Raw genomic sequence first — 24,165 nt, 5'->3', positions numbered from 1 at the left:
TGGTATTGTGGCATCTGGTGTTTATTCTCTTAAAATTGTAGTTAAAAAGTCATGTGACATGGATGAAAATGCCTTAACGAGCCAAAAGACTCCAAATTCCTTCATTTTGAATCGTTATTATTGAGAATTTTTCAAAAAGTCATCCATTTTGAAGCTTATGGCTTTCTTTGTAAAAATGTTTCAGTAGTTGATGAAATCAACATGTGTTCAATATAGTCATCTTATATCACTTTCTGGCGTTGGTTTTAGTTTAAAATCTGACAGTACTGGTCTATACATTCAAAATTTATCAATTGTCTCTTAACAATTTTTCTTTATTTATTTGAGATTCTTGTCGACGCTATAACAACAAAACATATTAGTTTGACCCGTAACCTAAAATAATCCCTGTAGATAATACACACATAAAAAATAAGTCAATACTACCACTAGAAAACTGGCCAATTCCACCCAAAAATTACGACTAGGAAAAAAATAGTCGTGAAATTAGCGACCACCTTGTTTCAGTTGCAAATCAGTCATAAAAGTAGAAAAATAAATAAGCAGTATTTAATTATAAATACCGGTCATAAACCGGTCCCAAGTGTGTGAAAATAAAAATAAACAAAATTTTGTCACAAATCAGTCCCAAATTTTGTGACCAGCTTTCTACGGTTGCAAACTTTGAAAACGAGCTATATATTTGATCTATAGGTCAAAAAACATGTTTTAAATTAAAAATAAATTGCCAATGGCAAAATAGTGGAATCTGGATGATAGTGGTGGCTCTCTTTCTTTTTAGGATGATATTTGTAAATTTGGGTTGTATTTTGTAACACTAAAATGTGGATGTTTGGCTGTTGATTTGTATATTTTTATTAACTTTTAGATTTGTTTGATATTACTTTCTTTGTATATTTCTGTTTAAAATTTGAATATATTTGTGAAAAGAAAACATGGAAAAAAAATTCAAATGTGTTTTTAGACCGTTAACAAATAAGTCTCTAGAAGCGGTCACAAATAAGTCGCTAAAGCAGTCACAAAATAGAGCTAAAAATCGATCACAAACAAGTCGGAAAGAAGCTGGTCACAAATCACAGTCACAACTCGGTACCAAAGATGTGAAAACGAACAAGTAAATTAAATATAGCCCGTCGATCACAAAGTTGCAACCGCTTATGGACGGTCACAAAATTGAAAAAGTAATAATTGAATCTAAAAACTAAATATAGGTCCCCAATTTTGCAACTGGCTTGATACGGTGGCAAGTTATGGAAACAAAATGTAAAATATAAGTATCGGTTGTGAATAAACAAAAATAAAACTAATTAACCTAAAATTTAAATAAAATCCAGTTGTTGTCAATCTCAAAAGACTGTAATCTAACTATCTAGGTAATAGTGGTGAGTTTCTTTCTTTATAAAGAATGACTTTGTTAATAACTTAATATTAGTGTATTTGTTGATTTGTAAACACTCAAATATGGTTATTGTTTATTTGTACTAATATTATTAACTTGTAGCAATCTTTGGTTTGATGTTGTATCTGTATAATTTTTTTTTATAAAGACCTTGAATTTATTTGAAAATAGAAAAAAAAAAGTCGACAGTTTAAAATGTGTCTTTTAAGCTGGTCACTAAAAGCAGTGGTCGCAAAAAAGTAGATGCTGTTGCATAACTGTCGCTAAATGATAGTCGCAAATCAGTAGTTAAAGGCGGTCGCAAAACGTCATAAAATAAATCAGGGCCGACATACCGCATAATGGTCGCAGATTTCGGTCACAAAATAGCCACCGGTCGCAAACTAGGATTACCCACGAAGGTTTTTGCCATCAAAATTTTGGTTGCCATAGCCGTTGGTGATAATTTTATAGTCAAAACTATGTTTGTAAATGCCCAGTTTTCTTAGCAGGTTCATATGTATTGGTTGCACCAATCAAGAAAATTATAGTCAACAACGTACTAGCTAACTTGCAATCTCATTATTTCAAAAAGTGAACTATCAACAACTAAATAAAAAAACCAAATTCAAAACAACCAGTTAACAACTAACAATCCAAATGAGTAAGGAAGGACTCTTTTCTAGCTATCTTTGACCCGCACGTTTTAGTGTATCTTGATTGATTAGTAGTACTCACACTACATCAAAAATTTTCAAAATTTTACACGAAGATGACGATATAATATATTTTGGGTCCTGACAACTTCATAAACTTGGATGGCTTTGTAGTCTAAGGTGCTGTTTGTTTTTGAAGATAAAAACTGTGTGCAATCTAATTTCATCGGATTTCATGTCTGCAACCGAAGATGTGGTCTGAAGGTTTGCAATATGAAAATATAATACAATTTGTTTTATAAACTGGACATCGTCTGAATAAGCTGAAAATTAGTTACCTATCATATATATCACAGTAGATAAAAGTTTGAAGAAGTGTGAAGATGGTGGATATTAGTTTATTTTTTAAGACCATAAAATCAGTTTTCAGATCTTTTTTGTTTTTTAAACAAACTGTCTTCAGAGACTTATGTCTGCACGCCCGCAGACATAAAACAAACACAACCTAAATGTATTTTCATTGTATTCGGCTTTTGTTTTTATTAATTAAAAGTCACATAAGGTTTATGTAATATCGTGTTCGATTTCTTGATTGATCACTTGATCGAATAAGTTCAATAGTTACAACTTTCTCATGAGTCCGCCGCTCAGCCATTTAACCGGGTTTAAAAACATGTAAGTGTGCTCCTATTCAGCAATAGAATTCCCTAGCCATGTCACCACCAATTATTGAAGGTGGGTCCTAATTACACAATCTTGGTCTGGATTTACAGCCAGACATCCAGTTGATCAACTAACCAAAAATATCGATATGTGCTTTACCAAGTTATCCAACTTTATTGGTCGCTTTGTTTTAGTGCTACTAGATTGAAGATAATATCACCACTATAATGCACGGAAACACTAAATACATGATACATTCTCATCATAATTGAATGATTGGATCAATTATAAAAACATTAATCATAACTAATTAATTTATAGTGGTCCAAAATTAATTTTGTTAATTTTTCTATTTAAGCAGTTTGTAAAATTAGCTCTTCAGCTTAATGTATGTTCATTTTCTTTGTCTGCACGTTCGGGCTTCTTATGACTTATAAGTTGTCTCTTTTTCTTGTTTTATAATATGGCCTTTAAATAAAAACTAATTTATAGTCTATAACCATTTAAGGATTCATAAAACAATCAATTATTTAACCCTTAACTGATGGGCCAAAAATTTAGGACCTCACTATTTATAAGTTTTCTTTTTTTTTTTTTTTTTTTTTGAAGAACCAGCTAAGTAACGCCGGGTACTCTGTACGCGGCCCATATTGGCTAAAGGTAGCCCGAGCCGGCTACTAGTTCGGACGGACGAAGCCCGTAGCGGTCCATCTATTGAGGGATTCACCGGATAAAACCCGAACCCCACGTCCGCCAAATGGCACGACAGCGAGGGGCCGATAAAACCGGGTGAAATCAGGACTCGAACCCTGGCAAGCCAGGGTCATCCCTCATATCTCCCATATAAATTGGTGATAGTGAGGTTTGAACCCCCTACCTCTCACTTGTAAAGTGAGTGCTTTACCATTGAGCCACATCCAATTTATAAAACTAAGCCACTTGGACTCGAACCCAGGTGGCAGCCGGCTCAAATATTGGTTTTCTTCCTAGTTAAAAAGGGAGTTTCTAAATAAACAATTTTGAATAGCGGAAGAGTTCTGATATTCGATTATGATAATCCTCGATAGCTTGAGCTAACATGATCAACAAAATACCTATCCTATATGCATGATCTTGTTAACAAAGAATTGCTCTTTGTTATGAGATGAAAAACAAACCACAAATTCTAGGTGTACAACTAGACAAACAAGATATGAACACTTTAAGTAAGTGGGATTAAAATGGATTTCGTCATGTCATCTGAAGTTGTCATCTTTAATTTTGTGGCGCCCTTTAACCAGCTTTTTATCATCACATAACAATTAGTTCCAACCGTACAAGTTTTGGTCCTAATTGATCAGCCGATCCACATGTTTTTTGCATGGTATCCATACCATTTTTTCACTAAAAGAAAATAATAAAATTTGTTCATATAGACAGCACCTGGATACATAACTTAGTTTACTCTTTTTAACTATATATCAAGTACTGTCTAAATTTCCGCTAAATATGAAAAACATAACATTGATCAAAATTGCTACCAATATTACAAGTGTTGAATGAAGTTTAGAATATTCGATTGCTGATGAGAGTCTAACAATTCTATTGTTGTTTTTTTTAAATCTCTTTTAGGGTTTATCCCGTTTCTGTTCATCTACGTATATGTATTGACCGAACTTGATATGTTTGATTATTGGAATAATAAGACCTTTGATTATCTGTTTACCATTCAACTTTGTCAAAGTAGCCTAATCACACAAGATAGACGATGGTGATTAGTCTCAATACTTCCGAAGATGATGATTTATATGGTCGTATGTTTTGAAGTTTGTTTTAGAAGTTCGTTTAATTTTTGTCTTTGAAATTGCATACGAACCTGTTTAATAGAAATTTAGGGTTACATTACTAATTAATTTTCGGTTACTTGAGTCTACAATTAGTGTTATTGTTTGAATTGTGTTTGTATCTCACTACAACAATTGCATGATAGACCCTATAGGAACGACATTTTTAGTCGGCATAGATGACCTGTGGCGACGGCATGTCGTTGCAATAGGGTGAAGAAAAAACTTTTTTTGCATCACTGTAGTGACGACATGTCGTCGCAATAGGATGGGCGGAAATTTCTAGTGCCAACTGAAAAATGTATAGCAACGACAAAAGATTGTTTAAATAAAAGAAAAAAAACTTGGGGCACAACCTTTAGTGGCGAATCTAGGATGTTTTTCCTATGGGTTCACCTTTTTCAGTGTTCAAATTCGTACAACCAAATGTAAGATTTTTTTGGCCGGTCGTATATTTTATAATTCGATATCATATAATAAAACAACATGTTAGTTTTAAAAACACGTAATAAAACTAAAAGGTCATTAAAAATGAAAAGAAAATTACAATCATAGGTTGTGAAGACATGATGTGTAAATAAGTATGTAAGTAACCATAAGTGAAAACAGTCTTCTTTTATCTATTTAAAACCCCAACTTTGAGAAATTTTTTTTAACAAAATTAGTCTTAGAAAGACTAGAACTTGAGACCTTTCAACAGTTCATAAAAGTTTTTGGAACAAGGAGTTTACAATTCATCATCTTAAACCTTTTAATACTAGTTCACTTCTATTAATCCTATGGGTTCACTGAAACTTTTTATATATCGTTTTGAAGTAAACTTTGAAAATCAATGGGTTCCCGTGAACCCGGGAAACCCGTATTGGATACGCCCCTATCCTTTACTAGTTTATCTAGCGCAGGAGGTAAAGAGTTGAAAAAATGAAAGAAAAGAAAAAAAAAACCCTACTCAACAATATTAATTTATGGTATACCAAGATATGAAACCTCAAACTCTTATACATTGGTTATTATTTTGGGAAAGAAAAGGAAACATGTGCCAGCTAAGAGGTTGAGCTACAAAGAGAGCTTTTGCGTCAAGCAAAACATGAGAAATCGATCTAGAACCGATTAAACCTAGCTACAAATATCTAAAAAGAGGTACTATGAAATACAAACTTATGCAGGGATTTCAATGGTGTGATTTGGTACATCTGATGGGAATTTAGGCTTATGGTCTCCATGATAAGCATCATGTTTTTGTAATTTTGCTGCAAGAATATCAGTGTTCCTTAATGTTTCCAGCTTTACAATATCGATGATCTTCTGGTCTTTAAATTCTGGGATCTTTTGCTCCATTTCACGGTTATTAGCATCACATGTAGATATCTTTTCGTCCGTAACTGGGGTCTTGTTCTTGTACATGAAGTATAGTATTATTTGAATTATTCCAAAGGTGAATCCAAGAACATTTGGAATCTGGAAAACAAGTGGTAACAAGATTCAATAGAAATAAAAAAGGAGATGGGTATTTAACAGACAAAACAAAATTGTTAATATATGCAAGAAACTCTAATTATATATTTTTCGCCGTACCGCAATATTGAAGTCACCAAGGAGTAGCCCATAAAAGAACCACATAACCGCACTTAGGGTGAGTGCCACAGATAGTAGAATTGGCATGTACTCCACACTTTTTGTTCTGATCACTTGCCTCTGTAAAAAAATAATGAATGAATATTAATTTCGATTGATAATGAAATACAAAGAAAAAAAACAATTATTAATTATTTCATGCACTTACCACAACACCTAAAGGCGCGACAAAAACACATAGTGAAAATACAAGACAAATCCATCCAACTATCACTCCACGGGTAACTCCACTTGCAAAGAACTGAGTGAGGACGACAATTAATCCGAAGCCAACAACTATTAGCAATATGATCAGCTTCAAACTCTCCATCTACACAACCAAGTTTGTAAGTAATTAGTTTAATTAAACATCTTCTTCAATGATAACTACGATGTCTGTATTGAAATAATGATTGCAACATACCCTAGCCTTCCTTGGTGCATAGAAGAGAAAGAAACATATGTAAAAGGTTTCAATGAAGCAACCAACTGAATTAATTGTAATGAGTAGCAAGACATTGGTCTTGAGCAATGCATAATATATCCAAAGCATTGCGCTGAATAAGCCCACCACATAAGGTGCAGACTGAAAACCTTCAGTTGATTTCTTTTTGTAAACTTTATAAAATGTCGGTCTGTGATTTCATATAAAAATGATTCAGAATTTAGCTAACAGGAAGTTAATAACCATAAGAACGTACATGATATATTAGTGTTAGGCCAGATATTTCTTTCTATAGGGGGCGATCGGATTTTTTGGGTATAAATAACTCTAGTTCTTTTCCTGGAAAGCAGCCCCCCCCCCCAAAAAAAAAAAACACACACACACACACACAATTTTTATGTATAGGTCCGTCTCTGACAAAAATAAAGGATTTGACATAGAGAACATACATAGGTGCAAGGAATACCATAAATGAAACAACATTGCCTGCAAATGTCAAGAAGAAATTATACATTATCAACTTAACATGCAATTTAATATAGCTTTTAACTAATATGCAAGAGTGAGAGAGAGTTAATTATATACCAAGAAGGCCAAATGAAAGAGTAAGGTGAGCCAAGTTCCCAATCATCTTCTTTGATTAGTAGTAACACAGACTATATATATCGCCTCTTTTCAAAAACTAAGAATTGGCTGTTTTTTTAGAAGTGAATTCTTTAGCTCTCTAATTTTCTTCTTAATTAGTTTCTGAGATGAAAATGGCTGTTGGATTTATTTCGTATTTATAGGGTGGAAAAGTGTTTGATAGTGGTGGGTCCCTATATCAACGAATACAATCACATCTTTTCTTTCATTACTAATTTCTAGGAGATAAAAATATAGTCTTTCCTCTCTTTTTTTTGCCTTTTTTAAAACGATGTATTTCTTATATTTAGGTTATCGTACTCTTTTAATTTTGAGAGTCTCGATGTTTCATTCTTATTAGACTATGTTATGTCTACATAATTTAAACAAGTTTCTTTAAAAACAAACAATATATGTTATTTTCAATGATTTCTAAAATAGTCATTGAAGAAGTAAATTTTCAAAATAGTCATTTAGTTTTTATTTTTCAAAATTAAAATTAGTCATTGTTAAAATAGGCCAATCACATATGATAGCATAAACATGTTCTACTTCTGTTGGCACCACTCGGGCCGGCACCGGAAGACATAAAAAGTTGGTGTTGCGTGACCATTTGTGACCCGATTGAGTCCTGAATAGGCTACAGAGAAGCCGAAAGAGAAATGAATAGACTAGAAAGGCGTTTAAGCATGTTTCCCCTTATATTCTTGGTAGAAGAGTCGAGCACCAATGTAGCCAAAGCACCGATAACTCTGTCTCAATGTAGCCGAACCACAATTTTCCGTATATTCTTGGAAGAGTTAGGCTTCAATGTAGTCTGACGCTGACAAGTGATAACGCGGCTCCAATGAAAAGGGTATTGTATACGAAAACAATTTTGTTTTCTTTTTAGTTCATTTTTAGTTCAAATCCAATAGACGCATTTTCTTTTAAAATTTTAGCCGTCATTTCATTTTACTTGTCCCAAACCCAGGAACTTTCAGGGGTTATCAGAAAGACAGCACTGACGTAAACCACATTACATTTTATCATGAACCTTGTTATTTTTATCATGTGTTTTTCTTTATATAACTTTTGACAACAACCCGGCCACCAGCCATTCGAGCATATTTAAGCCACGTATACAACATTTTGTTTTCTTCGAATTTTGCTCTTTATATATGATTACGTCTTTTTTACTTTCTATCCTAGGAAAAAGTTCATCCCATATCTAATAATAAATGGAGACCAATATACGGAATAACGTGGTGGACAATGGCCATGTGGACATGTGCTCATCTCTTTGATCTCTAGTTAACAAATGATTGATTGATTGGCCATCTTTTAGCGTATGTGCATGCTTTTGTAGGCTTATCCAACTTTGAGTCGTGTGTTAATACGTGTATATATATACAATTGTACACATGTATTAGGAATTAGAAAACACCTACGTCATGTAGTTACAAATAACCTTTTAGTTAAAAATTTTACATATTAACTTCACCATATTCATAAAACTATAAATTATTGAACAAACACGCTTCAATTGCTATTCATGTTATAACTTTAAAATCCCCATGAGTTGGTGCAAATCTCGTATTTCTTTGCTTTCTCAAATAATGATGTGTTGAATTATCATGACGGTTTGGGCCAAATTTAATTGCAAAGCAAGCTAATCCAAGCAATATATCCTATGTTGCACGGGAACTGGGACGGGAATGGAAAACGGGCACGGGTACGGGAACGGGAAACGGCAAAACTCAAAAAATCAAAAAACGGGTACGGCACGGGTACGACAATAAATACATATAAAAAATAACTACTTATGTCATTATATATAATGTCAATTTTAAACTTTTTATGTATAGATTTATAAGTTTAAGGACTAAATGTAAAGTATTAATAATAGAGATGGTTAAATATTGAAATACACAAACTAATTTTAAACTTTTTATGTTAAAACTTATAAGTTTTTGGGACTAGATACAAACAACTGAAAGTTAAAGGGGGTAAAATGTTAAAATATCTAAAGTATTTAAACCTATATAACCTAAAAGAAAGTTATAGCCGCCCAAATACTCTTCTTCTTCCTTGTTTCCGGCAAATACTACAGCTCCGATGCCGGAATATGCCACCGGAATCCGCTATGTTGCCGCTATTTGGCCACCAAACTTCCCCAAATTCTGGAAACGTATTGGAAACACCCTTTGACTTTTCAAAACGGTCAATGAACGTCCCAAATTTTCGAAAACGGTCAAGAAACGTCCCAACGGCGTCCCCGTGTGCGTTTCCGTCCCCGACGAGTTTCCGGGACGGGGTACGGCGGGTTAGAGCCGTTTCCGTGCATAAGAGAATATATCTTTCGTGTGCCACAATTTGGGTTTTTTTAGAGGGGGCAAGAAATGACAAGATTTTCAATGGCGTTAAGACGAGTCATACTCAAATCGTGGAGAATATAAAAATCGTCAGCTTCCTATGGGTGGTTTCAAGATAGAAGAAAATTTATGTTGATTAGATTAGATGGAGTAAATTCGATGTTTTTGATTTTGGTTATGCCTATTCTAACCAATTTCGATTGTCTATAATATAATTTTCTTTAAAAAATCGATATTTTAAGCTTGTAAGTTAAATGCATGGGGGCTAGTTATTGCTAGCTTGCATTGTGGTTATAATATTGTCATTAAAACAAACTAAGTAATTCAGTAGCAATTAATATATATTGTGGACTTGTGGTTAGCTTAAGCATTTAACAAAATGAGTGGCTTGTTATTGGACAAAAAGCTTGGCGTCATGTGATTGCGTCGTCCACTTAATTAGGGGATCACACAACGATTGCTATTGCGCTCTATCTTCCCAAATGGATGAACGTACTTGGCTCATCATCATCATCATCGTCATCATCATCATCATCATCATAATAATAATAATAATAATAATAATAATAATAATAATAATAATAATAATAATGCATGCATCTCTAGGATATTGGATTAATGATTTGGGAGTGAGTGTTTTACGTCACTTTTGGTCTTTTTGTTTTGTTTCGTAGTAGGTTATTTGAGGAGATTATGTTATCTTACAAGTTGCACTTTCCTTTTAACATATTATTAATCTTATAAATACATACGTTTTGTATATAGTGGAGGCCAATGATAAAATGATTGTTTGATTGGGATGTCTAGCTACTTAATAATTTTTCAGGACAAGAAGACAAACTTAACAACTTGTGTTCAAGTGGATGATACTTGATAATGCAACCAATGCTATAAAACTAGATATTTGTTATCCGTAAGAAAGTTGCAAATTTTGCGACATTACTAGAAAAAGAAGTGTTTTTCTACAACTGAATTCGTAGGAAATTTATTGGAAAATCCAGTTACTAACAGTTTTTCAACAAAAAGTTGCGTTGGAAAAACACATGTTTGAAAATCGTTTTTAACCGTTTCCCAACAACTTTTCTTACAAAATTGCTACAAAACATGTGGTTGTAAATATTGTAACAAAGTTGAAACTTTTTTTTTTGTTGAAATATGTTGAAACTGCTTGTCGTAAGAAATTTATAGGAACTTTTTGTAAAAAATGATTTGTTTTCTAGCAGTGCAACTGAAATCACAACCTTCACAATATTAGCTAAGGCAATCAATATGGTTGCAAAATAATCATGAATTGTAATCTTTCTATTTCGGCCGTAAATAAGACAAAAAAAACAGAGAAAATAAAATTAAAAACAAAGTTAGGCTACAAATTTGCGACTCATTGATGTCGCAAATCCATTGCAGTTAAAGACGGTAATGGTAAAGTTAAAATAAAGTTCATTCAATAAGCGGTCACAAAATTTGTAATAGTTTCATTTACGCTACAATGCAGCCAAATAAAAGGAAAAATAAGTTTAAAATATAAAAGTCGATTACAGACTGGTTGGCAGAAATGGGAAAATTGATTTAAAACAAAACGAATCCATACATAACGGATGAAAAATTTGTAACCATTTCAATCCGGTCACAAATACGGCAAAGAAAAAAGGTGAAAATTTAAAAAAATAAATTAATTAAACGTCCAGAAAGAGAGAAAAATAAACTAAAACTATGAATCAGTTTCGTTGTAGAATTTGCGACCATTTCATTTTGGCAAAAAGGAGGGAAAGGAAGAGAATAAAAGAAACTTATCTTTGGGGTACTTTCTTTGTAATTATTGGAAATGACGTTATAAAGAATTGACTTTTTAAAAGGCTTTTCGTAATGCAATTGTGCTTCAATTTTGTGCACATTTAAATTTAGCTTTTGCCCCCATTGAAGGACACGTTTTGTAAATAGAGGGTGTGCATATGTAATCACACAATGATAATCGTAGATGATCGATAACTCGAATATGACTCGTTTATGTACTAATGTACATGTGGAAAAAAAGTAAAGAAGAAAAACACTGAGTCATATACATAATAATAAGCATAATACCTTATTTAACAAGTTATGTTTAATTTTATATTTTTGGTTTGATGTATTATTTAAATTCAGTCCAGATATTGAATATCTTGGCCGAAATTAAATACAAACTCATTTGTAATGCGAAAAATAACACTTTGATAATAATATTTCTCCTAAACATGTTTTTATCTAATCCTTCGGTATAATGTATATTTTATGGCTTTCGAACCTTGACAAGTAACATGATGATTAAGCGTTATTTAATTAGAACGAGAAAGAGGAACTGAATTTGAATTCATGAACTTGAGGGTATTTGAGGGTATTAGTTAGTATTTTAAAATTGGTAAGCTTCAATTTTAATTATAGTGATAACAGATAACAGAAAGCTCTAGAGTCTTGATACTATAGAGTTTAGAGCATAGGAAGTCCCCAGTTTCATCCCATTTTTCTCATTTTATCTGGCATGTTATATTAGCGTCACATCAACTTTTTCCAGTTTATTCTCGTTTTCCCCCAAACATTATGTTATGATCCCACTTTCTCTCATTTCTTCACAAAGCCCAAAACCACTTAAATATGGAATCTGGAGAAACCGGCTTGTACGTCCCGAATTCCGGAGAAAAATACCAGACAAACCGGCGGACGGTATTCCCAGTCGGCCTGTTTTTTCCCTCCCTTTCCCTGGTTCCCCATGGGATCCACTGCTAGAATTAGAAAATGCTATTCTAACTTCTTATCAAAGCATGCAAATTGAGACTTAACAGAAACCACTTTTAAGATCATAAGATGTATTGCTTGACATTTAGACTAACTACTTTTGAAAAATATTGGTTCATGAGCTTTTGAAAACAAAGGTTTTGCTCACAAAGAATCCACTTAAAAAAAATATATTCTTACAAATTTATAACTAGAAGATTGTGATCATTATTAGGAAAATGACATCCTGAAAGCCTTATTTTAATCATTGGTTCACCTTTTTGGATCAATTGAACAAATCCAGGAACACGGGTATGAGATAAAAGGAAGAAGGCAGCCATGCATATACGTGTAGTTTGATACACCATAGGTCATATAGGACATAGGTTAAAAGTAGAGTTTGATTACTACATTACTGCTGGTTGATTGATTGACATACCTAAATGAAGCAACCTTGAATTTGTACACGTACATACATCTTTTCTTTTTCTTTTTTTTATGTATTAGACGTTAGATTGGTTTTATTTTGATTCTTCTTTATTTATATACTATGTCATTTGAAAATGAATATATGAATGGATTCACCTTTAATTAACATCAAAGAATAACACTTGAATTATACACACACAAACACACATATAGCCAACTATTAATGATTTCTTATTAGAACTAGCGACATACATTTAGCAATGGTTTTGTTTTATCGGTGAAGGTGGTTACTGACAGTAACCCATCGATGAAAATCTATCGGAAATCATAATGTTAGTCTTTTGATTTATGACAAATTACCGATGGATATTACCAACAAATCACTGACATATATCAAAGAATCTTAACACGGCACAATAAAAATGTGGTTTGTGACAAACAAACAAAAGGTGAAAATAAGAAACTTAAGATGGGCTAAGAACCCAAATTACAAGAGCGGGCGGCCTCCACCATACCTGACAAGTCACGGCTAAGTGACGGGGACTATAACTAACGCTGTAAGTAATATGGTTAACTATAAGACTCAAGAGAGACAAAACATGTGATTTGCATATATTCTTTAAGGTGACATGCAGGCAGGTAGATTGCACACATCAACAAAAGCAAAACTTTTAAAAGCATTAATTTTTCTTTTGCTCCATCAACAAAATTAAGTGGCTTTCAATTAATTTTGTGCACTTTCTTTATCCTTTTCCGTATGCCAAATTATGGTTGAGATTTGTTCATAGCATCTAATAATACATAGTAGATAGGCATCCACATAATCAGATGTACGTACAATAGGTTGGATGATTATTGAATCTTGGTTGCGTATATTGTAGGGGTATTGTACTAAAACCCGGTTCTACGACCCTAAATCTATTATGTTTGACTTATTTCATTACATGGACTAATACAATTTTATTGGGCCGAGGGGGTTTTGTGGAGGTAACCCTAACTGGGCTAGGCCCATTAGGGTACCATGATGGTGGCCATGAGACTCTATATAAGGAGGTCTCCACCTCCTTATCATAGGGGATGCTCAATAAGAGCCACCACCACTTTTTGTGTCTGTAAATAAGAAATCCTCAGGACATCTTAGCAGTCACCTCCACACCCCCGAAACCATTGCAGGTCTCAGCATTGCAGGTCGCAGGCGCAGCCGAAGAAGAAGAAGATCAAGACGTGGTTCGTTCATCTCGAAAATCCGTGGAAATATCGTCATGGATCAGGTAAGATTCATTTCGTGTTTCGACATTTGGCGCCATCCGTGGGACGGCAACGAACTGCCCTTCGATCTTCATCTCGGCTGTCAGATCTCTCCCAAGAAAAACGTAGATCTGGAAGTTTACAGAAAAAGGCTTCAAAGCTTGTTCTATTTAAAGCTCAAAAAGATCCATAGATCTAAAAAGAGGCTTCCAGATCTGGGCAAGAAGGAAAATCCGTGATTGGAATGATCAGATCTCCGAATCTGTGATGGTTTTAAATCTGCTCCGGGCTTCAGATCTGTCCAGATCTGATTTACAGATCTAGGTCTAGATTACAGACCTGGATTTTAGGTCTAAAGTTGCAGATCTGACTCTTAAATTGCAGATCCGGAAATTACCAGACTTCCGCCGCCATGTACGCACGCCCGTGGGTTCTCACTCTGCAGCCGTGCATGTGCCGCCGCGGAAACCACCATCTGGGTTTTTGCGCAAGAGACCTCCGCCATGCACGCGCACTCGCGAGTCACCACTCTATCGCCGTGCATGCGCGCATCAGGCTACACGCCAAACTTCAAGGTTGGGAATCCTAATATCCTATATGGCTATGCGCCAAACTTCAAGGTTGGGAATCATCCTAATATCCCAAATGGCTACGCGCCAAACTGCAAGGTTGGGAATCCTCCTAATATCTCATATGGCTACGCGCCAAACTTTAAGGTTGGGAATCCTCCTAATATCCCATATGGCTACGCGCCAAACTGCAAGGTTGGGAATCCTCCTAATATCCCATATGGCTACGCGCCAAGGTTGGGAATCCTAATATCCCATATGGCTACGCGCCAAACTTCAAGGTTGGGAATCCTCATAATATCCCATATGGCTACGCGCCAAGGTTGGGAATCCTCATAATATCCCATATGGCTACGCGCCAAGGATGGGAATCCTCATAATATCCCATATGGCTACGCGCCAAACTTCAAGGTTGGGAATCCTCATAATATCCCATATGGCTACGCGCCAAACTTCAAGGTTGGGAATCCTCATAATATCCCATATGGCTACGCGCCAAGGATGGGAATCCTCATAATATCCCATATGGCTAAGCGCCAAACTTCAAGGTTGGGAATCCTCATAATATCCCATATGGCTACGCGCCAAGGATGGGAATCCTCATAATATCCCATATGGCTACGCGCCAAACTTCAAGGTTGGGAATCCTCATAATATCCCATATGGCTACGCGCCAAGGATGGGAATCCTCATAATATCCCATATGGCTACGCGCCAAACTTCAAGGTTGGGAATCCTCATAATATCCCATATGGCTACGCGCCAAGGTTGGGAATCCTCCTAATATCCCATATGGCTACGCGCCAAACTTCAAGGTTTTTGGAATCCTCATAATATCCCATATGGCTACGCGCCAAACTTAAGGGTTGGGAATCCTCATACCATATGCTCACGCATCACATATGCTCACGCCTATTACACATGCTTACGCATCACATGCTCACACACGTCACAGTCTACACGCACGCGCACGCAACATCTGCGCGTGGCGCATAACACAAAACCAAAGTCTACGCGCACGCGCATGCAACATCTGCACGTGGCGCGGGACATAAAGTAGCTCGTAAGTCGCCTCACGCGCAGGCTTTATTATTCACACAGCTCATAAGACGCCTCGCGCGCAAGCTGTTATTATTCTTACAGCCCGTAAGTCGCCTCACGCGCAGGCTTTTATTATTCACACAGCTCATAAGACGCCTCGCGCGCAAGCTGTTATTATTCTTACAGCCCGTAAGTCGCCTCACGCGCAGGCTTTTATTATTCACACAGCTCATAAGACGCCTCGCGCGCAGGCTTTATTATTCTCAGCTTGTAAGTCGCCCCGCGCGCCAGCTTAATTATTATTCTCAAAGCTCATAAGACGCCTCTCGCGCGCAGGCTTTACTATTCTCATAGCTCGTAAGGCGCCTCACGCGCAAGCTATATCATTCTCAGCTCGTAAGACGCCTCTCGCGCGCAGGCTTTATTATTCTCAGCTCGTAAGTCGCCTCACGCGCCAGCTCAATTATTATTCTTATAGCTCATAAGACGCCTCTCGCGCGCAAGCTTTATTACTTTCACAGCTCGTAAGTCGCCTCACGCGCCAGCTCAATTATTATTCTTATAGCTCATAAGACGCCTCTCGCGCGCAAGCTTTTATTACTTTCACAGCTCGTAAGTCGCCTCACGCGCCAGCTCAATTATTATTTTCAAAGCTCATAAGACGCCTCTCGCGCGCAAGCTTTATTACTTTCACAGCTCGTAAGTCGCCTCACGCGCCAGCTCAATTATTATTCTCAAAGCTCATAAGACGCCTCTCGCGCGCAGGCTTTTATTATTCTTAGCTCGTAAGACGCCTCACGCGCAGGCTTTATTATGCTACAGCTCGTAAGACGCCTCTCGCGCGCAGGCATTATTATTATTTTAGCTCGTAAGTCGCTTCTCGCGCCAGCTCCATTATTATTATAGCTCGTAAGTCGCCTCACGCGCGAGCTTCATTATTATTATAGCTCGTAAGTCGCCTCGCGCGCAGGCTTTTATTACAACATGTCACCATCATGAAGAAAACCTCTCAAAACTCAGACCATAAGACAAGGCCAAAGAAAAGGGTAAAAACCGCCTCACACCTTATAAAGTCCAGCGCTCCACCTAGACGCTTGCGCGCCCAGGAGCAACACTGGACTTGGAGGGGCTTGTAGGGGTATGGTACTAAAACCCGGTTCTACGACCCTAAATCTATTACGTTTGGCTTATTTTATTATATGGGCTAATACATTTGTTTTTGGGCCGAGGGGGTTTTGTGGAGGTAACCCTAACTGGGCTAGGCCCATTAGGGTATCATGATGGTGGCCATGAGGCTCCCTATATAAGGAGGTCTCCACCTCCTTATCAAGGGTTGGCAAATTCTCAGTAAGGGCCACCACCATATTTTTGTGTCTGTGAACAAGAGATCTTCAAGATCATCTTAGCGGTCACCTCCACACCCCCAGAAAAGCCGTCGCAGGTCTCACAGTTGCAGGTCGCCGGCGCTGCCGTCGAAGAAGAAGATCAAGACGTGGTTCGTTCATCTCGAAAATCCGTGAAAATATCGTCATGGATCAGGTAAGATTCATTTCGTATAGCAAAACTAGTCCTGAGGATTCAAGTGCCCTATGCGAGCCGAAGAAAAAGGCCCTCAAGACCTAACGAATAGATAAACTAGTTTTTTTAACAGCGATTAACGTTTCAATTAACAATAAACATAGTAAAATCATAGTATTAGTTTTGAGGTTTTAATATATTACGTTGAGGGACCAATAAGTTTGTCGGTTTTTATACATTAAAAAATATATATACAAAATTTAGTGTCCGGAAAACCATGGCCAGACAGGGACTCCGGCTCGCCCATTACTTGGGACCGGCCTTGGTATGTAGGCCAACGTAATAATGATTGATGAGTCGTATGTATAAGATAGCACAACCTAATTGCAAAGTTCAAAAATGGAACGATAACCATCAATATGGTTTGCATGATACAATCTTACATTCTTGTGATCCTTTTCAATGCCTTCTAGCTGCAAATTATCAATGCCTTCAACTTCTAACTCTTTAATGCCATGTGATGTGAAAGCAGTGGTGAAACTTTGACGAAAAATAAGGGAGGCGTATAAAAGTTTTAATAAATGGAGTGGGTCTCAAAATTTTAGGACGAAATAGAGTAAATTTACACTGTGTATAAAATTTTTAGACCGAATACAAGTATTTTTACACTAAACATAAAAAAACCGGGAGGGGGCGGGGCCACCCGGCCTAAGGGAAGCTTTGTCCATGTGTGCAACATTTTTGTATAAGATAATAAAAATACAATTTATTTGTGTTTCATGTGTTTTTTTTCCTTATGTTTCTCGCTTCTAGTTTTGTTTTGTGTTTTGAGGGTCGTTTTCCTGAAGCAGATTTTGTAATATTGTGTCTCGTTTGGTTAATTACCTACTTGACTGATTTTTCAATATAGCCACTTAATTAAGTTCATCTAGAAAAAAAGTGCAGCTTGATTATTCCCTTTTCTAGTAGACCCTCACATAAAGAGAGCCACTTAACATTTGAATAAAGTATTCAAATATCCAGATGTACCATTACACTATAATTGCCGTCTTGCTAGTGTTCCATCCATTTTCATCATTTTAAAACTCTACAAGCAATATATGAATTAATAAAGCTAACTAATTGATACCTATTTGTGCCAATTTTGGGTGGATTGTTATCTAAGTAAATTGGATTTAAATAATCCAATGTACTAGAATCCAGTGACCAATAATGATTCATATTGGAAATGTGACTAATAGACGAATTATATATTAACTGATTAAAACATAAATCATAATGTTCTAGATTGATTTGGAATGACATATGTGGAAGTTAGGGACATACAAAGTTACTTTTCCGTTCACTACAAGAATCTCATAGTTACGTCAATAAGATTGCCATTGAACGAAAGTAAAAGTTTGGAGTGTCGATCACCGTGAGCTTGTCACTGAGAAGGGGGGGTTCCTCCTTGTGACCACCCTCCGGCGTGAGAATCAGACTAGATTGCTCTTTAAATATAAGTGTATATTAAGAGATTGCTAGAGCAGATATCAGGTATATTGATGATACAAGATAAGATATGTTGAGATTAGATGATCATACCATTTGTGGTATTTATAGCCGAAGGTAGGTTTCCAAGGAGGTATGGCCGGCTGCAACAGTGTTCCTGTTCCACCAACAGTGGCCTACGCACGTGCACTGCTTGTAGTTGGTGGGTAGGCAGCGGCTGATAATGACCAGGCCTGCTGTGTACTATTCCTTTTCCACCAACTGCCGGCTACGCACGTGTTATAGCAATAGTTGGTGAGTAGGCAGCGGCTAATAGTGACACAGTACAGGAGCATGCTGCTCGCCCTACTGTGGTCAATAAGCTGTCGTATCTTTAGTCAGATCATTTTCCCATACCTCGTCAGGTACAGTACAGAAGATCTTCCTGTATCGTACGGACTGGCTTATTTGGGCGGGAGTATTCCCCCTCCCGCCCTTGTGCGGGATTGTTCCCGGCTTTGCTCATTCCTTCAGGTGACACTGAGTGATTGAGAGCTAAGTGCCTTGTGCGTGTAGCCTTGCTGCGCGGGTGGCCTTCCCTGATGGCTTGTATCCGAGGCTGCGGGGACAGGCGGAGTCCTTCACCATTGGGAGGCATTTTCTGCGGGAACAGCTTGCGTACTGCGCGTAAGGACGTCACGTCTCTGAGCATGGTTGGTCCTGCGGATCCAGTTGGTTTCTGCGCAGACGTTCCTCTTCAATTTGAGTCTTGCGGGTCCAACTGGGCTCTGCTGGGACCTACCTCTTCAAGTCCCCCCACTCCAATGTTCTTCTCATGAGTGTAATAAAGTGAGGTGAACTTTTGGACTTAAGCAAAGGGTTTTTGAAAAGGGTTTTTTAAGGTTTTCCATGGGGATTCCTCCCGCGGAAGTCCTTGTCGCTTGCAGAAATTCCCGAGTTTCCTGCTTGATCTTTGGGTATGATGCGGGTAGGCTGTTACCTCCTCGCAAGTCAGGAGCGTTGAGTCCCACTTGTGTAGATTCTCCCTGAGGTTTTGGTAGTTTTGAACATAGTGATCAATTATGTTAAAACCACCAATTCCATCCTGGAGCTTCAAACAACGCAGTTCTCGACGTTCCCGCTATGCGGGGATGTTATTTCCGTTTCCGCAAGCATTGCCCAGAAGATCCTTCTTGGTTTCAATTCCCAGCGGAGCGCTAGGTATGTGAAGGGTTTAACGACCAGACTTAACGATATTAGGGAATTCAGGTTTAATTTCAAGTGAAATGAAACCATATGAAAGAAAATTGCAAATTTGAAACTATTGGACTAAAACTGGAGATTTGGACCTCAAACTCATATATATCATATATGAAACCTCAAACTCATATACATTGGTTATTATTTTGGGAAACAAAAGGAAACATGTGTTAGCTAAGAGATTGAGCTACGATCGAGAGAAACTTTTGCGTCAAGCGAAACATGAGAAATCGAACTAGAACAGATTGCACCTACAAATTTCTGAAAAGAGATACCGCTATGAAATACAAACTTATGCAGGGATTTCAATGGTGTGATTTGGTACATCTGATGGAAATTTAAGCTTATGGTCTCCATGATAAGCATCATATCCGGTTTTTTGTAATTTCACTGCAAGAATATCAGTGTTCCTTAATGTTTCCAGCTTCACAACATCAATGATCTTCTGGTCTTTAAATTCTGGGATCTTTTGCTCCATTTCACTGTTTTTAGCTTCACGTGTAGATATCTTTTTGTCCGTAACCGGCATCTTGTTCTTGTACATGAAGTATAGTATTATTTGAATTATTCCAAAGGTGAATCCAAGAACATTTGGAATCTGGAAAACAAGTGGTAACAAGATTCAATACAAATAAAAAGGAGATAGTAATAGATAAAACAAAAATGTCAATATATACAAAATCCCTAATTATATATTTTTCGTCGTACCGCAATATTGAAGTCACCAAGGAGTAGGCCATATAAGAACCACATAACCGCACTTAGGGTGAGTGCCACAGATAGTAGAATTGGCATGTACTCCACACTTTTTGTTCTGATCACTTGCCTCTGAAAAATAATAATAATTATAGATCATAGTAAGAAAAAAACAACTTGTTTTCCAACGTTATTACATGTTGTAATTCATGCACGTACCACAACACCTAAAGGCGCGACAAAAACTCATAGTGAAAATACAAGACAAATCCATCCAACTATCACTCCACGGGTAACTCCACTTGCAAAGAACTGAGTGAGGACGACAATTAATCCGAAGCCAACAACTATTAGCAATATGATCAGCTTCAAACTCTCCATCTACACAACCAAGTTTTAAGTAATTAGTTTAATTAGACGCCTTAATTAACGATAGCTATGATGTCTAAATTGAAATAGTGATCGCTACATACCCTAGCCTTCTTTGGATAGAAGAGAAAGAAACATATGTAAAAGGTTTCAATGAAGCAACCAACTGAATTAATTGTAATGAGTAGCAAGACATTGGTCTTGAGAAATGCATAATATATCCAAAGCATGGCGCTGAATAAGCCCACCACATAAGGTGCTGACTGAAAGCCTTCTGTTGATTTCTTTTTGTAAACTTTGTAAAATGTCGGTCTGTGATTTCATATAAAAATGGTTCAGAATTTAGCTAAGAAGTTGATAACTATAAGAACATACATATATCAGTGGTAAACCAGATATGTCTTTTTATTGGAGGTGATCAGGATTTTTGGGTATAAATAATTTTTTTTTTGGAGGGCGGCCACCCCCCGTTTTCTTTTTTTTTTGTGTGTAGGTCCGCCTCTGACATATATAAAGGATTTGACATGGAGAACTTACATCGGTGCAAGGAATACCATGAATGAAACAACATTGCCTGCAAATGCCAAAAAGAGAATTAAACATTATCAACTTAACATGCAATTTAATATAGCTTTTAACTAATATGCAAGAGTGAGAGAGAGTTAATTATATACCAAAAAGGCCAAATGCAAGAGTGAGGTGAGCCAAGTTCCCAATCATCTTCTATGATTAGAAGTCAACACAAACTATATATATCTCCTCCTGAAAAAACTAAGAATTTGATGTTTTTTAAGATATAACTTCTTTAGCTCTCTAGTATTCTTCTTAATTTGTTCTGGGATGAAAATGGTTGTTGGATTTGTTTCATATTTATAGGGTGGAAAAGTATTTTGAAAATGGTGGGGTCTCTTTATCAACGAATACAATCACGGCTTTTTTTTCATTACTAGTTTCTAGGAGATAAATAATAATATTATATAGTCTGTGTCTTGGACGTTGCTTTATTGCATGTCTCCTTTTTGTGCCTAGATAATTTTAATGATAAGTTTCTTTTAAAACAATACATTTTCATTTTCATGCTAAAGCATGTGAAGAGAACCAACATGTTTTTGTCCTTATGGCTTTTAATACCTTTGGCTCCTTGGCACCGGAAGCTATCCGTTTCCTGACCAGGGTCCAACGGGTTGTGCATAGCAATGTGTCGACTCCAAAGGGGCACATTGCTATGGTTTGCAGGTTAGGGTTTGCAATTCAGAAAGGGGCAAAGGGGCAGGGGTATGTCTTTAGCAGGTTAGGGTTTGCAATTCAGAAAGGGGTGGCGGCGCAGCTTGTTGCCCGCCTACCTGCTATGTTGATGTAATATCTATGCTTCTACCATGAAATGAAATTGTGTTACTCAAAAAAATTTGAGTGTTTTTCTTTCTTTTTTTTTTGAAAACTAGTTATTGTTAAAATAGGCCGATCACATATGGACATGTTAACGGGCTCGCCTCCGATAAAAACCATGTGGACAGCACTAGAAAACATGAAAATCTAATGTAGCAGGTCAATTTTGTGGCTCGAGACCTGAATAGGCGATTGAGAAGTCGAAAGAGGAAAAATAGGCTAGGAAGGTGCCGAAACACGATTCTTTTATATTCTTGGTAGAAGGCTGTGTTGGACACCAATGTAGCCCAAGCTCTGATTATTCAGTTCAAATGTAGCCAAACCATGGTTTTCCTTATATTCTGGGAAGAAGAGTTATCCTTCTAAGTAGTCCGGAGCTGATAACGCAACTCCAATGAAAAGGGTATAGTATATGAAAACAAATGTTTTGATTTCATATCCTATGAGTAACATTTTATTTTTAAATTTTAGCAGTCATTTCATTTTACTCGTCACGGACAATGTCATAAACCACATTATATTTGTCTGTGTTGTTCTAGTTATTTTACATATTATCATTAATCTTGTTGTTATTATCATGTGTTTTTCTTGATATAACTTTTCACAACCCACCGGCCATTTGAGCATATATAAGCCACGTATACAACATTCTTTTTTTCTTGGGATTTTGCTTCTTATGATTACGTCTTTTTTAACTTTTTATCCTAGGAAAAAGTGGTTTCCATATCCAATAATAAATAGAGAGCAATCCGAAATAATGTGGTGGACAATTGCCATGTGGACATGTGCCATGTATCTCTTCTCTACTAGTTACAAATGATTGGCATTTGGCCATCTCTTAACGTATGAGCCATCGATACGACTAACGAGGTGCTTTTAATCAAACTTAAAACCAGGATGTGCATGAGTGCATGCTTTTCTAAGCTTATCCAACTTTGAGTCGTGTGTTGACACGTGTATATAGAATATATATTAACAGTGATCTAAATCCAGGCTTAACACAATAACATAAAGCAGAGCTAAGGCTGCATCCTTTTGCTGGCCATTCCCTTAACGTCCAAGAGGGCAAAAAGGATGGGGTTCATCCTATTTCTGCTGATAATATTTTCTTTTTGTTATTTTAAATATCTAATTAACTAATCTCCTCAATTATACTTTTTTTTATTAGTTAAAAGGCTTAAAGCACATTGTCTATGTGCCAGTGACTGACGTCTTAACTTACCTCTCTAATACACGCACTCTAGTGGTGCACGTGACATATAAGGATTTTGAAAGCACGTACGTCATTGAATTACAAATAATCATTTAATTGTAAATATACATATTCATTGTATTCATTATAAATTATTGAACAAACATGCTTCAATTGCTTTTCATGAAATATCAGCAAGAAAACTACCAAAGTTAGGGTTCGTTAAGTTCAAGAATGTCGTAAACAAATAAGGTGAAAGTTGGGAGTGTAAGAGTTTACTACAAATATGTCAAAAGGCGACTTTAGAGCATGGAAAAGACAAGGTTATATGGTGCAACGATTCTTCAAATGGGAATTTTCGGTATGAAGATTGAAAAGTAATTTGATGGTGAGTAAGCATACAATTACGCCTGGTTATGTATTTAAATGGAATAATTTGATCCCAAAAAAGGTTGGTTTTGTTGCTTGGAGGGTCGTACTTGGAAGGCTACCAATGTTCCCTTCGTTGTTGAGAAGGAATATTCTGGTGGCCTCAACCTTCTGTATGGTTTGCGATGGTAAAGAGGAGACGGTTAACCATGTGTTTATTTTGTACGGGTTAGCTGGTGTTTAATTGCTTAATGAGGCAAGGTACCTTCTATATATGCGTTTAGTGCTTGGTATTTGGTAGAGTTGTATACGTTCT

The 24,165-nt window shown here is 36.5% G+C and overlaps 1 protein-coding gene and 1 pseudogene across 2 annotated transcripts; both read right to left on the bottom strand.

The window, feature by feature from the left end:
* Positions 1-5,576: 5,576 nt before the first annotated feature.
* Positions 5,577-7,308, bottom strand: LOC143543356 (bidirectional sugar transporter SWEET9-like). Its single transcript, XM_077035697.1, has 6 exons — positions 7,165-7,308; positions 7,029-7,065; positions 6,559-6,769; positions 6,304-6,465; positions 6,096-6,215; positions 5,577-5,978 (listed from the first exon to the last, which is right to left on the bottom strand). Exons 1-6 carry the CDS (start codon positions 7,208-7,210, stop codon positions 5,679-5,681), a joined length of 876 nt encoding a protein of 291 aa, XP_076891812.1. The 5' UTR covers positions 7,211-7,308; the 3' UTR covers positions 5,577-5,678.
* Positions 7,309-19,974: 12,666 nt separating this feature from the next.
* On the bottom strand, positions 19,975-21,738 carry LOC143543357 (bidirectional sugar transporter SWEET14-like; annotated as a pseudogene). Its single transcript, XR_013137060.1, has 6 exons — positions 21,577-21,738; positions 21,440-21,476; positions 21,007-21,214; positions 20,753-20,914; positions 20,546-20,665; positions 19,975-20,435 (listed from the first exon to the last, which is right to left on the bottom strand). The product of XR_013137060.1 is annotated as a bidirectional sugar transporter SWEET14-like (transcript).
* Between the last annotated feature and the right edge of the window lie 2,427 nt (positions 21,739-24,165).

This window comes from Bidens hawaiensis, unplaced genomic scaffold, assembly GCF_021521415.1.
Source record: "Bidens hawaiensis isolate Kalapana, Puna unplaced genomic scaffold, B.hawaiensis_p1.1 tig00013117_1, whole genome shotgun sequence".
NCBI lineage: Eukaryota > Viridiplantae > Streptophyta > Magnoliopsida > Asterales > Asteraceae > Bidens > Bidens hawaiensis.
Note: the sequence above shows the minus strand (reverse complement) of the source record. Positions and strands in the feature narration are given on the sequence as shown.

Bases quoted from the DNA above. Each gene is read 5' to 3' on its own strand.
- LOC143543356 (XM_077035697.1), bottom strand. From the start codon at position 7,210: ATGATTGGGAACTTGGCTCACCTTACTCTTTCATTTGGCCTTCTTG. The intron at 6,466-6,558 runs GTATGTTGCAAT...TTGGTTGTGTAG, and splicing joins ATGCACCAAGGAAGGCTAGG to ATGGAGAGTTTGAAGCTGAT. The intron at 5,979-6,095 runs GTACGGCGAAAA...CTTGTTTTCCAG, and splicing joins TTGGTGACTTCAATATTGCG to ATTCCAAATGTTCTTGGATT.